At 36.9% G+C, this 15,460-nt stretch overlaps 1 protein-coding gene and 1 pseudogene across 1 annotated transcript; both read right to left on the bottom strand.

Moving 5' to 3' along the window:
* Positions 1 to 694: 694 nt before the first annotated feature.
* Positions 695 to 11,935, bottom strand: LOC140861945 (uncharacterized; annotated as a pseudogene).
* Positions 11,936 to 12,556: 621 nt separating this feature from the next.
* LOC140861944 (glutathione S-transferase T2-like) lies at positions 12,557 to 13,777 on the bottom strand. Its single transcript, XM_073264943.1, has one exon. It carries the CDS (start codon positions 13,775 to 13,777, stop codon positions 12,557 to 12,559), a length of 1,221 nt encoding a protein of 406 aa, XP_073121044.1.
* Between the last annotated feature and the right edge of the window lie 1,683 nt (positions 13,778 to 15,460).

Here is a 15,460-nt window from a genome sequence, read left to right as displayed (position 1 = left end):
AAAAATTTTAATACAACAAAAAACATCCGATCATATATACATACAACATAAAAAAAAAATTCAAGCATACGTGTTCATGAAATTGAGTCAACAAAAATGGATTCTAATGGTGGACATATATTAGTTTATCGACATGATTCCTAAACTGTTGGGGTTGTAGGAAAATTATATTTTTGTTATTGTACATTGTATTTATTTTGAGTTATGTTAAAAGTGAATTTGTATTTTTAGTTCTATATATTTTTTATTTTAGTCATTTTCGTTTTTTTCATATAACTTATAAAAAAAAATTCATTTTTTCGGTTTTTTTAAATTGGTTTTTTTTTTCCCTTTCTGAACAGACAGTCACGATCCAATGATTTGACAAATAATGGTAAAAAAAAATGAATGAAACAAGAAAAAGCATACAAGTAATTACATGAAATAAAATAAAAGTTAACTACATTCTTGAAGACACCCTTCAAATATGGGTTAATTACTTAATTAGAAGTACATTATTTTTATGCTATAATCTTTCCTATCCGTATGTCTCATAGAAACGAAATAGGTGATCAAGATCTGTTATTGAGTTATTCCATGGTATTTACATGAGTTTGATTTTCTTCCTCCTGTTGCATTATTATTTTTTTTTTTTCTAATTTTTTCGTTTTTCTAAATAACTGATCTTAGAACATTTATTTACAACCCAAAAACTTTAATCAATCACGCACAAATTTCCATATTGAAGAAGGGTTTTTTCAGCACTGTGCAGCTTGCAGAGAGCATCTCTTATGCCGATCCGAAGCTCAGGAGCATCAGCAGTACAAGAAAGGCCAACCCCAAACACTCTGGCCATGCAATCTTCTTCTTCTTCTTCTAGCTTACCTCTGTATTCTCCCTCGTCTTCCCAATCCCAAATGCCATTCATTTCTTTAACTAAATTAGCGTCCAATACTTTCTCCACTTGGGTCGGAAACTCACTTTTCACCCAGCTCTTTAAAGTTAAACCTCCGGTGAATATCTCATCCGTAGGGCTCTTTACAGTGAAGAGCTCCAGCAGAAGAATGCCAAAGCTGTACACATCCCCAGCAGTCGATGGTTTTTCTCCATTTCCATATTCTGTGAAAATTAGTGCAAGAATTACAAACAATTGTGATCGATATTTATTGTGTTTCAACCCACAAAAACTTGCCTGGGGGTATGTAGCCGATGGAGCCTTTGAGGGTATGTGTAAAACTTAAAGAAGATTGATTTTCGTTCAACACTAGTAACTTGGCAAGGCCAAAATATGCAACCTTTGGAGTCATATCTGTGTCCATAAGAACATTGCATGGCTTCAAATCACAGTGCACAATGGGGACTTCGGTTTCATTGTGCATGTAATCGATGGCAGATGCGATTCCAATAGCACATCTCAGTCTTTCGAGCGCACTTAACCCAGCCCCGTTTGCATTCCTTCGCTTTCCTCTAATCCAATCATCCAAGCTCCCATTGCTCATGAATTGGAGCACCAGAGCAAGAAACTCCTCATTCTTGGTGTCTATGCTGGAGCATATAGTTACAAGTTTGACGAGATTTCGATGCCTCAAATGTTTTAAAGCGTCACATTCTGCTAGGAAGCACTTTCTTGATTCAGCAATTGTGATATCAAGAACCTTAACTGCCACAACTGCTCCTTCTAGAATTCCCCTGTAAACACATCCAAAACTCCCACTCCCAATCAGGTTTTCTCCACTGAAATCATCGGTGGCGAGGCGAAGTTTTCTGTAAGATATCATATCATGCTGTCCATTTAAGGATTCAAATGAGCCCTCGATTGTCATCTCACTCATCCCTTTGCCTTTTTGAAAGAAATAAAGCCAAACAAATGCAAAACAGAGAGATAATGCAATTGCAATGCTAGTTATTATGATATAGATCACAATGGTCAGTCGTCTTCCACGACCACGTGAAATCCTGCATGACAAATCTGAACAGAGGTTTCTGTTGCTTCCAAGTGAACTTTTGAGGGGTCTGCAAATATCCCACCGGCGGGGACTTGTCCTTCCAAGTTATTGAAAGAAAGATTCAAGAACTGTAAAGACAACAAATCTTGTAGCTCAAATGGTATCTCACCAGAGAGCTGGTTTGAAGAGAAATCAAGAGTTACCAACCCCTTGACATCACCCAACGAACCTGGAATTGGCCCTGAAATCGCGTTTCTGGCAAGCACTAACTTCTCCAAGCTCTTGCAGTTCCGAATTGACTCGGGAATGTTTCCTGTTGAAGTATGCTTCTATCATATTGAATGAGAATAGAGAAGAGATCGGATCGAATAGTACAGATCAGATGATCTCGGTGTTCAGATGAGTTCATGGCCCAGATCGTATACTGGGATCAGATCGATGTGATGGTCAGATGAATCTTCGGATGAGTTCATGCAGATAAATTGCTCGAGTATTGTGACTTGGTTAGAAGTCAGATGAAGTTTCCGTAAAGCTGGAAGCTTGCAGGCAGATCGATGCAGATCGAAATACGAGGGCAGATCAGACTGATGAATGAAGGCTTATCGGGTTGGACCAGGTTGACTTTATATTTGGGTCGTAAGTTACTGTTGACCTAAAGCCCAAGATGAAAGTCGGTCTAATTCTCTATATAAGCAGATGGAAGCTGGCCGCAACGAGAATAACAGAAAATCTAAATTCTTCAGAATATATTGAGAGAGAAGAAGAAGAGATTTCGGAGGAGAAAACTAAGCGTAGATTGTGACGGGAAGATTCAAGTATCAATAGCTTGAATCGTGTCTGTATCTAGCTTGATAGTTTGTCTGAGTCCATCTCTGTAATAAGCTCTGTTCTTGAGCTTGAGTTGTTTAGTTGGTGATTAATAAAAGTGTTGTGTTGCTCTCCCGTGGACGTAGGCAAATTCATTGTCGAACCACGTAAATACTTGTGTCGTTTAATCGCTTTCGCGTGAATTGGTTGATTGATCTGTGTGCGTTGGTTTTATCTGCTTTCTGAGATTATTGTTCTTATCTGTGTGTTTCGTTTGCTTGGTGAATTCTCGATAACCAAATTAAAGATTGATTCCTAACAAGTGGCGCCGTCTGTGGGAAACTAAACAAAGATGGTGGTATCAATGAAGTTTGATATTGAGAAGTTTACGGGCAAGAACGATTTCTCGCTCTGAAGAATTAAGATGTGTGCAATCCTGATACAACAAGGATTGGTAGAAGCTCTTAAGAAGGAGGAGGAGATGTCTGATGAGATAAAGAACAAGGATGAATTGCTCGAAAAAGTACACAGTGCAATTATTCTCTGTCTGGGTGATAGACCTCTTCGGGAGGTGGCCAAAGAAGAATCTGCAACGGCTGTGTGGCTTAAACTTGAGAATCTATACATGACGAAATCCCTGGCTAACCGTCTGTACATGAAATAGAGATTGTATTCCTTTGTGATCAAGGATGAGAAGAACCTTGAAGACCAGATCAAAGAATTCACCAAGATATTGGATGACTTGGAGAATATTTAAGTAAAGACTAAGGATGAAGCATATGACAAGTTTAGAGAATGGCTGCTGGCAGTTGAGAACAAGAGTGATCGAAGAGTTAAACACCTGAGAACAGATAATGGGCTGGGATACTTATCAAATAACTTTGTCAAGCTATGCAAGGAGAAAGGCATTACCAGACACATAACAGTGGCAGGAACGCCACAGCAAAATGGCCTGGCAGAGAGAATGAACAGAACTCTTCTGGAAAGGGTCAGATGTATGTTGATCAATGTTTCTCTTCCTAAGTCTTTCTGGAAGAAGCATTATCTACTGCGTGCTATTTGGTCAATAGGTGTCCATCCAGTGCGATTGGTTTCAAGACACCAATGGAAAAGTGGAATGGAACACCTGCAGACTACTCAAACTTGAGGGTATTCGGATGTCTTGCATATGCTCATCTGAAACATGACAAGTTGGAAGCAAGGGCAGTCAGATGTATATTCATTGGGTATCCGGATGGTGTGAAGGGTTATAAGGTTTGGAACCTGTAATCAAGAGGTCCAAAGTGCTTCAACACCAGGGATGTGAAGTTTGATGAATCCAAACTGGGATATAAAATGAATACAGATGGAAAGGACAATCAGATCAGTGTGAATGATAAACTACCGATTGAGGTGGAGTCTTCTGTGCCAGATGAAGGGTCAGAAGAGATGCAAGATGAGATTGTGACAGCAAGAGATCAAACAGAGGATTTGAGCACTTACAATCTTGCAAGGGACAGAACCAGAAGGGAGATCAGAGCTCCTAAGAGGTTTGGTGAAGCTGATCTGGCTTGGTATGCACTTAAAGTAGCTGAGGAGGTAGAGCATTCAGAGCCAAATACTTATGATGAAGCTATGGCGAGTAAACAGAAAAACAAGTGGATTGAAGCTATGAATGAAGAGATGAACTCACTTGAGAAGAATCAAACCTGGAAGCTAGTAGACAGACCGAAGCATCAAAAGACATTGGGATGCAAGTGAATCTATAAACAGAAGGAAGGAACTCCTGATACAGATCAGATCAAGTATAAAGCAAGATTGGTTGCAAAGGGTTTTGGTCAATTAGAAGGGATAGATTTTAATGAGGTCTATTCTCCAGTGGTCAAACATTGTTCCATCCGAATTATGTTAGCACTGGTGAACCAGCTCGATTTGGAGCTTGAGCAGATGGATGTGAAAACTGCATTTCTACACGGTGACCTGGAAGAAACCATTTATATGGAACAACCAAAGGGCTTCATACATCAGAAAACCCAGAACAAGGTCTGCTTATTGAGAAAATCATTGTATGGGCTGAAGCAGAGTCCGAGGCAGTGGAACAAGAGGTTTGATGAGTTCATGATTGATATTGGTTTTGTGAGAAGCCAATATGATAGATGTGTCTATCTAAAGAAGGATAAAAGGCAGGTTATCTTGTACCTACTGATTTACGTTGATGATATATTAATTGCAAGTAAAAGTAGGACAGAGATATCATCCTTGAAACAACAGCTCAACACAGAGTTTGAGATGAAAGCTCTGGGTGAGGCGAAGAGAATTCTGGGCATGGACATAGTGAGAAACAGGAAAAGGCAGGAGATTCTTCTAAGTCAGAAGAACTATTTGAAGAAGGTTGTTCTGCGGTATAACATGAATCAAGCAAAATCTGTCTTGACCCCTCTGGGACAGCATTTGAAGCTATCTGCGAATCAGTCACCTGAATGTGAGGAAGACAAGATGAAGATGGTTGGTATTCCATATGCTAGTGGAGTGGGGAGTCTCATATATGGAATGGTGTGCAGTAGGCCTGATCTGGCATACGCAATCAGTGTTGTGTCAAGATTTATGGCTAATCCGGGAACATATCATTGGGAAGATCTTAAGTGGATTCTCCGATATCTCATAAACTCAACTGGGTTGGGGTTGAAGTTTGAAAAACAGCAAGATGGGATTGATCCGGTAGTTGGATATGTGGATTCATATTTTGCTGGGAACTTAGACACGAGAAAGTCATTGACTGGTTATGTGTTCACCTTTTATGGCACAACGATCACCTGAAAGTCAAATTTACAGTCAGTGGTTGCCCTTTCTACCACTGAGGCAGAATTCATAGTTGTTACTGAGGTCATAAAAGAAGGATTGTGGTTAAAAGGAATGATAGCGGAGTTTGGTGTAAAACAAGATCAAGTTGTAGTACACTGTGACAATCAAAGTGCAATACACTTGATGAAACACCAAGTCTATTATGAACGATCGAAACACATAGATGTGAAGATGCATTTCGTGAGAGATGTCACTACAACAAAAATAGTCATTGACAACAGTTGAAAGACAACGCTTTTTACAAAAAAACGTTGTTAAAAAAGGAAATACAACGCTTTTATGAGAAAACGTTGTCTTTGTTTTTTTAAATTTAAGAAAGACAACATTTTTTTGTCAACCACAACGCTTTTTAAAAAGCGTTGTGGATGAGCGTTTTTTTTTTTGTTTTTTTTTTCTTTTACAACGCTTTATTTGACTTCTCTAAGCAATAGCTATAGCTTTGTTCAAAACCTAAATAAATAAATAAAATTAAATACAGTACAGACACTCTGAAAGAAATCGAGTGAACCCTCCATCCCCATCAAAGCTCTCACCGTCTTCGCCACATTCGCCGCCCTCGTCACATCCCAATCTTCAATTCGTCTACTGCTCGAAGAAAAATGGCCAGCAAATCATCAATTTACCTTCTGAAACTCTCCATGGTCGAGTTCCATCCGGAATGAGTCAAGAAGACGGCCACGATTATGAGTGCCGATTGCTTTTCGAGAATGGTTGGGGAAGTTTCGGCAGTTTCGACGGAGGTAAAAAATGTTCCCGAAAACGTTTATTATTCACCAACTTTTATTATTCACAACAACATGCGATTGCTTTGACTAGGGTGGGTTTTGATTTCCACTGCATCAGCTAGTTTTTCCATCTATTCTTGGGCTTAATCGTTGTGGGCTGCCATTTTGCAGGAGCACAAATCTGTGCAGGGCGTGATTTGTGTTGCTTTGTTTTTGCGATTTTCTTCTTGAGCGTGGGTTTTGGTGGTCTGTTAGAGTCTTGTGGGGGTGTTTTTACGATTGTTTACGGTAGATTTCTTCTTTACATTTCTGCTGCATGGGTCACTTACTTCTGCCAGCAAAGTGTTTGGTTTTATGCTTCTTACAGTGTACTCAACATCTCCATTGCTGCTTAGAGGTATTTTAGCTTGAAAATCTTCTGGTTTTAGGTGTTTTTGGTGATTGTGTGTCTGTCTTCTCCTTTGTGTGTTGGTTCTTGCGTTGGTTTGAAGGGGAGTGCTTGTTGGTTTTGGTGATTGTGTGTCTGTCGACTGCCTTTGTATGGAGTCAATTGCAGCAAAAAAATTTGATTGTCGGTAATAGAATAGAGAGTTGTTTAAAGAACGAAAATTCTCATAACTACTCTTTATACTTATTATTGCAAAACTTTAGTGTGTTTAATCTAAGCTTGACGTCTAATGGTGGCCAGTGCTTGGGACAAAACCATTAGGCCATTTCTTCTTTGCATTTTGATTTTGGTATTTTGTTTGTATTGTTTTTATTTATTCAATTGTTTTACTAAATCTCATATGTCCAACCTAATTAGCCGAGGGATGGAGTAACTGGTCTTTCAGGATTTAGACCGTAAGTTCTAGTCACACTCTAGTTCTTGAAAAACAAACAGAATCTTGTGTTATACTCTGTTCAATGAAAGATATAATTTTGAAATATGATTTTTTTAATTTTATTTTGAAGTGAGATCAGACTTTTTAGGACATTCTTTAAAGGGGAGGAATTTTAATTTATCCACTTTTACAGTGAATGGGTCTTAATTAAAGATGTAACCTTATTTTTTTAGTGTTTTTCATGAATCAATTTGAATTGATTTTTTAAACTTAAACTCTGTAGGATTTCATTATGCAATATCATTATTATTTATTTACTAAAAAAGCATCAAATGACATATCACGGTGGCATAAAACAATAAATTGAACTTTTAAACATGAAGTGGGATTCTTGCAATATTATTGTCCAAGAGAATTGATTCGATTAAACGGAATTATTAGGAAATTCAATTTGTTTAATTGAAAATTTTGGCTTTAATTTTGTAAAAAAATTATCGATTGAATGGATTTTGTTTTTTAAAAAAATATTAATATTTATATGGGCTGTGGGATTTTCTTTGGATTCGGCTATTTGTTTGTGTTTAGTGAATTTCTATATTTTTCATACAATCTTCACTTCTATCTATTCCATCAATACAGTAATATTTATTTTGATATTTTCTGGTGCTGCTGGGGGACATATTAATGAAGTTCTTAGTGTGGTATGTTCTATCCGACCTTTTGTCTTCCCTATATTGCCTTTTTGTAAGAAAATGCTCTGAATATCGTGTAGGACCTTCGGGTAGAACTTACTCTGAGCATCTATCCTTTCATTTGTTATGAATATTATAGGACCTCTACCCTTCGGACATGTATCGTATTGCAAGCTGTGGAATGGAAAATAATGTTAAAATCTGGTCATTGAAGGTAAGAGTAATTAAAATTTCTGCCAAGATGTAGAGAAATTTTTGCTAAAATTTCAAAATATCTTTGTGCATGTATCAAGCTCTCGAGCACTTAAATTTAAAAATAGAGGAATTTCATTTTAATTTATTTATATTTTATCATAGTTTTGATTTTCCATTTCATCAATAAAATTTATGCTTCTTCATTAATTCCAATAATTGGGATTTGTGTATAACAGTAACATGATTCTACCTGGACAGATGGTAGCTGACATAAATTGAATTTGATTCAGAATTTTGGACGAACGTAGAGAAATCATTTACTTGGATAGACCTACATTCCATGTTTCCCACTAAATATGTACAGTTCCTTGTAAGTAGTTTTTCTTCTCGTTCCTTTTCTCCTTTTTTTTACCTTGAATGTCAGGTAGCTGGAGTGAGTTATATTTCCCACTGATCCGAATCAAAATTTGTGTTTCAGATATTTATTGCATCAGTACACACTAATTATGTTGACTGCAATCGGTGGATTGATGAATTTATATTGTCCAAGGTGAAGGGCTTAATGTTGTTAATAAATTTTTTTATATATAAGAATTACATTCATCATGAGTCATGTACATATGTGGCATTTTGTAATTCGTAGTTCATTTGATAATTTCAATCGTTTAGTGATAATTTTGTCATTCGTAGTTCATGTTCTTTTACTGATAAATATGTGTTTAACTTTACTTTTCATTTTAAACTATTCATATTTGTTTAAGTTTGTTTTTATTTTTAATAATTTACAGTATGAAGATACAAATTAAAGTAAAAGAGATTGTTGCGACTTTTATGAAAGTTCGGGATGCTAACATGTGCTGAAGTGAGGAATCAAAGTTTTTCAAGATTAATGCATATTTTTTTCTTAGTGTTCATTAATTTTTAATTCGATTAATTTTTTATATTTGAATGATATATAATATTGGAAGATTGTATATTAAATTTTATTGTAGAAATTTTTGAATTTTGAGTAATTTATAATATTAAAAATTTGTGATTTAATTTTTTTTTGTTTTTTATTTAAAAAAAGACAACACTTTTTTATGTGTTGTCTTTACCAGGAACGACAACGTTTTTTATGAAATGACAACGCTTTTTATGCGTTGTCTTTACCAGGAACGACAACGTTTTTTACGCGTTGTATTTTTCAGAAACGACAACGCTTTTTATGCATTGTCTTTGCCCAAAACGACAACGCTTTTTCCGCGTTGTCTTTGAGCTTGGTCTTTTACAACACTGGCTACGACAACACTTTTTTGGTGACATTAACAACGCGGAAAAAGCGTTGTCTTTCACCTTTTTTTTCGTAGTGTGTGATTGAAAAAGGAGATGTGATCCTTGTGAAGATAGCATCAGAAGAAAACCCTGTAGATGCTATGACGAAGTCACTGCCGTATGCTAAGTTCAAGAAATGTTTGGACTTAGTTAATGCGGTGATTAGAAATTAGCCAAGGAGGCTAGGATGGAGAGCAGCATTCAACCTGAAAGAATCAAGGTGGAGATTGTTGAAGTATGCTTCTATCATATTGAATGAGAATAGAGAAGAGATCGGATCGAATAGTACAGATCAGATGAGCTCGGTGTTCAGATGAGTTCATGGCCCAGATCGTATACTAGGATCAGATCGATGTGATGGTCAGATGAGTCTTCGGATGAGTTCATGCAGATAGATTGCTCGAGTATTGTGACTTGGTTAGAAGTCAGATGAAGTTTCCGTAAAGCTAGAAGCTTGCAGGCAGATCGATGCAGATCGAAATACGAGGGCAGATCAGACTGATGAATGAAGGCTTATCGGCTGGACCAGGTTGACTTTATATTTGGGTCGTAAGTTACTGTTGACCTAAAGCCCAAGATGAAAGTCGGTCTAATTTTCTATATAAGTAGATGGAAGCTGGCCGCAACGAGAATAACAAAAAATCTAAATTCTTCAGAATATATTGAGAGAGAAGAAGAAGAGATTTTGGAGGAGAAAACTAAGCGTAGATTGTGACGGGAAGATTCAAGTATCAATAGCTTGAATCGTGTCTGTATCTAGCTTGATAGTTTGTCTGAGTCCATCTCTGTAATAAGCTCTGTTCTTGAGCTTGGATTGTTTTGTTGGTGATTAATAAAAGTGTTGTGTTGCTCTCCCGTGGACGTAGGCAAATTCATTATCGAACCACGTAAATATTTGCATCGTTTAATCGCTTTCGCGTGAGTTGGTTGATTGATCTTTGGTTTTATCTGCTTTCTGGGATTATTGTTCTTATATGTGTGTTTCGTTTGCTTGGTAAATTCTCGATAACCAACTTAAAGATTGATTCCTAACATTTCCAGACAAGTTATTTTCAGAAAATATGATTTCCATGATATTCTCAAGAGGCCCAATTTGTTCTGGTAGAGTACCAGTGAGTTGATTATCAGAAAGATTAAGAAAAATACTCAACTTGGAGAGACTAACAATATCTTTCGGTATGCTTCCATTGAGCTGATTATATGACAAGTCCATGGAAATTAAACTTTGGAGGTTCCCAAATGTGACTGGTATGCTTCCAATCAACTGATTCTTTGACAGATCAATCTCTGTTAACAGTCGGATATTGCCTATAGAATCTGGAATGCCTCCAGACAATCTATTTTCAGCTAATGTAAGTACTCTCAACTCCTTTAATTGCCCGATCACTTCTGGGATTTCACCGGAAACATGGTTGTTCATCAAACTTAGCAGTTCCAAGCCCGTCAAGTCACCAATGGAAGAGGGTATAGTGCCGTATATAGTATTTCCACCCATGTATAACTTTGTCAGAACCTTCGAAACATTACCGATGGACGTGGGAATCACGCCCTCCAGAAGATTGAAATCAAAGGCAAGGAAGTCCAGTTGGGTACTATTTGATAACAATTCAAGAAAACCAAGTCCCTCTTTGTTGGAATTGACAATGTTATTGAAGCCTATGTTGTACATTTTCAGCTTTTGGAGGTTTCCAAGTCCAGGGGGTATAGTCCCGTGCAAACGGTTGTCTGCCATACGAATGATCTGTATGTTTGTGAGGTTTTGCAGGGACCATGGAATGTTCCCTGTGAATTTATTGATGCAGAAATTGAAGTTTAAAAGGTTTGGCAATGTCTATCCAACGTCTCCAGGTAGATCTCCCCACAAATTGTTTGAAGCTAAAGCCAAATCTACAAGTGAAGAAATGTTGTATATGGAGGGAGGAACAGTGCCAGAGAGATTATTAATGGTGATATCAAGAACTTCCAAGTTCGCTAGACGTGACAAATCATTAGGTATCGGACCGTTGAATCTATTCGTGCCTAAGTTCAAAAACACAAGAGATGAAATGTTTGCTAAAGATGATGGAAGATAACCCGAAAGCTGGTTTCTTGCAAGATTCAGAACTTGCAGCTGCATGAGATTGCTGGTGTCTTCTGGAATCATTCTTGAGATTTGATTTCGAGTCAAATATATCACTCTTAGCTCTCTGCAAGTTTGAAGGCATGGCTCCTTCCAACCTGTTGAAACTCACGTTCAAAGTTCGAAAGCGAAACAGGTTGGCCACCTGATGAGGAAGTTTTCCTGTCAACTGGTTGTTTTGCAACTCAAGTGACCTTAGAAATGAGAGATTGCCGATGTAAGGGCTTATGGAGCCTGCCATTCCGAGGCCGGAAAGTTGAAGGCCAACGACGCGTTGGCTGAGTTTATTACAAGAAACACCGCTCCAGTTACAAGGGGACAGATCTTGTTCCCAAGTTGACAGAGGATTTGGTCGTTCGGGTTCTACAAGAACACTGAACTTGAAAGAAAGCAGGGCTTCTTTGTCTGTGATCAAGCTTGAAGGAGACGATTCTAACATGGTAGACGGACCAAGGACAAGTATAACGGCTAATGCAAGAGTGAAAATGGCCATTCTCTTGTCAAGTTTGATGTACGTGAGAGTTGGTTGATGTGGGGGACTCTCTTTATTGTTCAATGAAGGGAAACTAAGGCCTTATTTAGGGCATCCACAATGGTAACACCCCTATCACCACTCTTTTATGGTCCCCACTCCGTCACATCAAAAACCAAAAATCTCATTCAAATCTCCACTATAACAAAAAACTCAAACAACTTTTTTATGGACCCCACACTCAATTCAAATATATCAACAATCAATTTATTTTACATATTTATATATACATAATTTATATAAATAGTTTAATTTTATTAATGAACTTGTAAATTTTTTTATAGTTAAAGAAAATAAATATATTTTTTTTATAAATATTTAATAATTTAATTAATAAAAAAATAAATATAATTTAAATTCAATTTCAAAATTTTGTAACGTTACATACAGATTTTTATGTTAAAAAAATAACTAGCAATTTATTTTATATATTTATTTATTACAAATAGTTCATAATATTCCATATATGATAGTGAAAATATTCAACATTAATTAATAATTAAAATTTAGATTACATAATGCTTCAGTAGATAATAAGAGATACATAAATTAGAACCAAGATTAAAAATAACTAAAATACATCTACTCTATTTCATGCTTCCTTTTAAGCTTTGCGCATATTTTGAGATGTATGTTAAGTTGTTCCGGTGTCATGTCATTAGTATCTTTCATAAGGATTTCATAATCCTTATGAAGTGTCTCAGCCTCTCGAGTCGCCACTTTATTTTTTTGAAGTTCTATTTTCTCCATGTGAAGTTCTTCCAACTTTTGCCACCTAAGGTCCATTTTCTCTTCCCATTTTTCGGCATTTACAGCTTTCATTTTGCCCGTCCTTTTTGCAGCTTTCTGTCCCATTGGACGAAGACGAACTTCACAGTCATCTACGTCAACGCTCGTATCCGGATTGGATGAGGTTGTATGTCCCTCCGACTCAGAGGTTCGAGCCTTCTTATTAGCATGACGATGTTGTGGAGCATATTTTTCACACTCTCTAAGAATTCTCCATACATGTTCATATTTGAAAGGCTTACTGTTATGATTTGTCTTCCAAATTTCATGAGCTTTGACAAGTACATCCTCATCGCTCCATCCGCTCGGACGATTATTGTATAAATTATTGTATACACCAGAAAACTCATTCACCAAAGGATGAAATAAATAGAAATGTGATTTTACCTTCTTCCAGTCTCTCTCCTTAGATCCGGTAGCACGATGTTTGTTGTAGTAGTTTGTAATTCGTTTCCAGAATGCATGATCTTTCTGGTCATTACCGATAATTAGGTCGGTGCTAATAGTGACCCATGACCTTGCAAGGAGCATGTCTTCATCAACTGACCAAGGTGCTCGTTTTCCATCCATTTCATGTTCTTTATCGAAAACAATGTTGTCGAGTCCTAGTTGTGTTGAAAAAGTAGGAAATTGAGAACCTGGAATCGAGGATGGTGTTGCGGGTTCTTTGTATGCATCTGTATTCCTTGATTCATTCGAAGGTATGATCGGTGGTTGTTGTGGAGAAAATGAATAAGTAGGGGCTGACATTGCAAATTGACTACACATGGCTTGCCAATATTCAGGTGGACACGCATAAAATGGAGCTTGAGGGCGAACATTGCTCGGAAAAGTAGGCAAACTTTGAGAACTTTGAAAATTAAGTGGATATTGTGAAATATTTTGAATATTGTGAGGGTATTGTGATGGAGAAATAAATTGGCTATTAGGACGACTCTGATAATTTTCTGATGTATTTTTTTCGGCATCAGAATTCACAGAGTTTTCGAAAAATCCAAAAAAATTTGCATCCATTTCCGATAAATTGATGGAGTGATTCTAGTGATTTTGTGTGTTACAGAATTGTATGACAATGTTCTGTGTATTTATAGGAAAATTTTATCGACAAATCAAGTTTATATATTTTTTAACTATACATGTAGATAATAAAAACAAAAGAAACAAAATGTAGCACATGTGTCTGCATAACGTATATATATAATATTAAATAATATAAAATATATTATCTCAAAAAAAAAGTCACGGACACAATAATCGACACAAAAAAAGACAAAAACAAAAGAAGAAGAAAGAAACGGTGGGAAAGTGTATGTGCAATATATAATATATAATAACATATATTTAACGTTAATAATAATAATTAAAATTTCGTTTACATAATATACCAATAGATACTACGACATGTGAAAATTAAAGAAATATTAAAAACAACCAAAACATACATAATATATGCTTGTTTTACGGATTGATATCGTGGTGTGCCCAGATATGCTCAACCAAGTCCGCTCGAAGTTGATGATGCACTTGGATATCACGTAACTCGCTATTTCTTCGAAGGTATTCTTGAAATTCTTGGGTAGATCCTTGAAATATTTGTGCTGGTGGATTTTCTTCATCGTCTAACCAATTGAGTGTTGCATCTCCTTCATCTTTAATAATCATATTGTGCAATATAATGCATGTATATATTATATCTCTCAAGTTATTCTTGTACCAAAATCCTCCCGGACCTCTGATCATTGCCCAACGAGATTGGAGCACTCCAAATGCTCGTTCAATATCTTTTCTTGCAGATTCCTGTCTTTCTTTGAACATCTTTCTTTTGGGATCCTCAGGACATGAAAAACTCTTGACAAAAGTTGCCCATTCGGGATAAATCCCATCGGTTAGATAGTATCCTTTTGTATATTGTGACCCATTCACCATGAAATTTACATGTGGTGCATTTCCCTGTAAGACAGTATTGAACAAAGGTGATTCATTAAGCACATTGATATCATTACGCGAACCTGCGATCCCAAAAAATGCATGCCATATCCACAAGTCCGCCGATGCAACCGCTTCAAGCACAATTGTTGGAACGCCATGATCGCCTCGAGTAAACTGGCCTTTCCACGCCACTGGACAATTTCTCCATTCCCAATGCATACAATCAAGACTACCCAACATTCCAGGGAAACCATGTCTTTGTTCGTGCATTTCAAACAAACGTTGGATATCACTATTGTTGGGTCTTCTCAAATATGTGTCCCCAAATACTTCAATCACACATCGACAGAAGTTGAACAAACATTCTATGACAGTTGTTTCGGCAACCCGTAGATACTCATCATAATGATCGGCAGGGGCTCCATAGGCCAATTGACGGATAGCTGTGGTACATTTTTGAAGTGGCGACAAACCTTTTCTTCCTGTTGCATCTCTCCTCAATTGAAAATATTCTGAATGATTTTGCAAAGCATTAACTATGCGAAGAAATAATTCTCTTCGCATTCGGAATCTGCATCGAAATATATCATCGGGATATACTGGCTCATCAGAGAAGTAATCATGGAAGAGGCGATCGTGTCCGCTTTCACGTTCTCGGTTGAAATACCTTCTCCTTTGTGTTCCACTGGAAGAACTTTCATGTAGCTGAAGCATCATTTCTTCATGCTCGAGTAGCATCAATGTCATTTGATCTAATTCATCTTTCTC

Source organism: Henckelia pumila, chromosome 4, assembly GCF_033568475.1.
Source record: "Henckelia pumila isolate YLH828 chromosome 4, ASM3356847v2, whole genome shotgun sequence".
Taxonomy (NCBI): domain Eukaryota; kingdom Viridiplantae; phylum Streptophyta; class Magnoliopsida; order Lamiales; family Gesneriaceae; genus Henckelia; species Henckelia pumila.
This window is presented reverse-complemented; position numbering and strand designations above follow the sequence as displayed.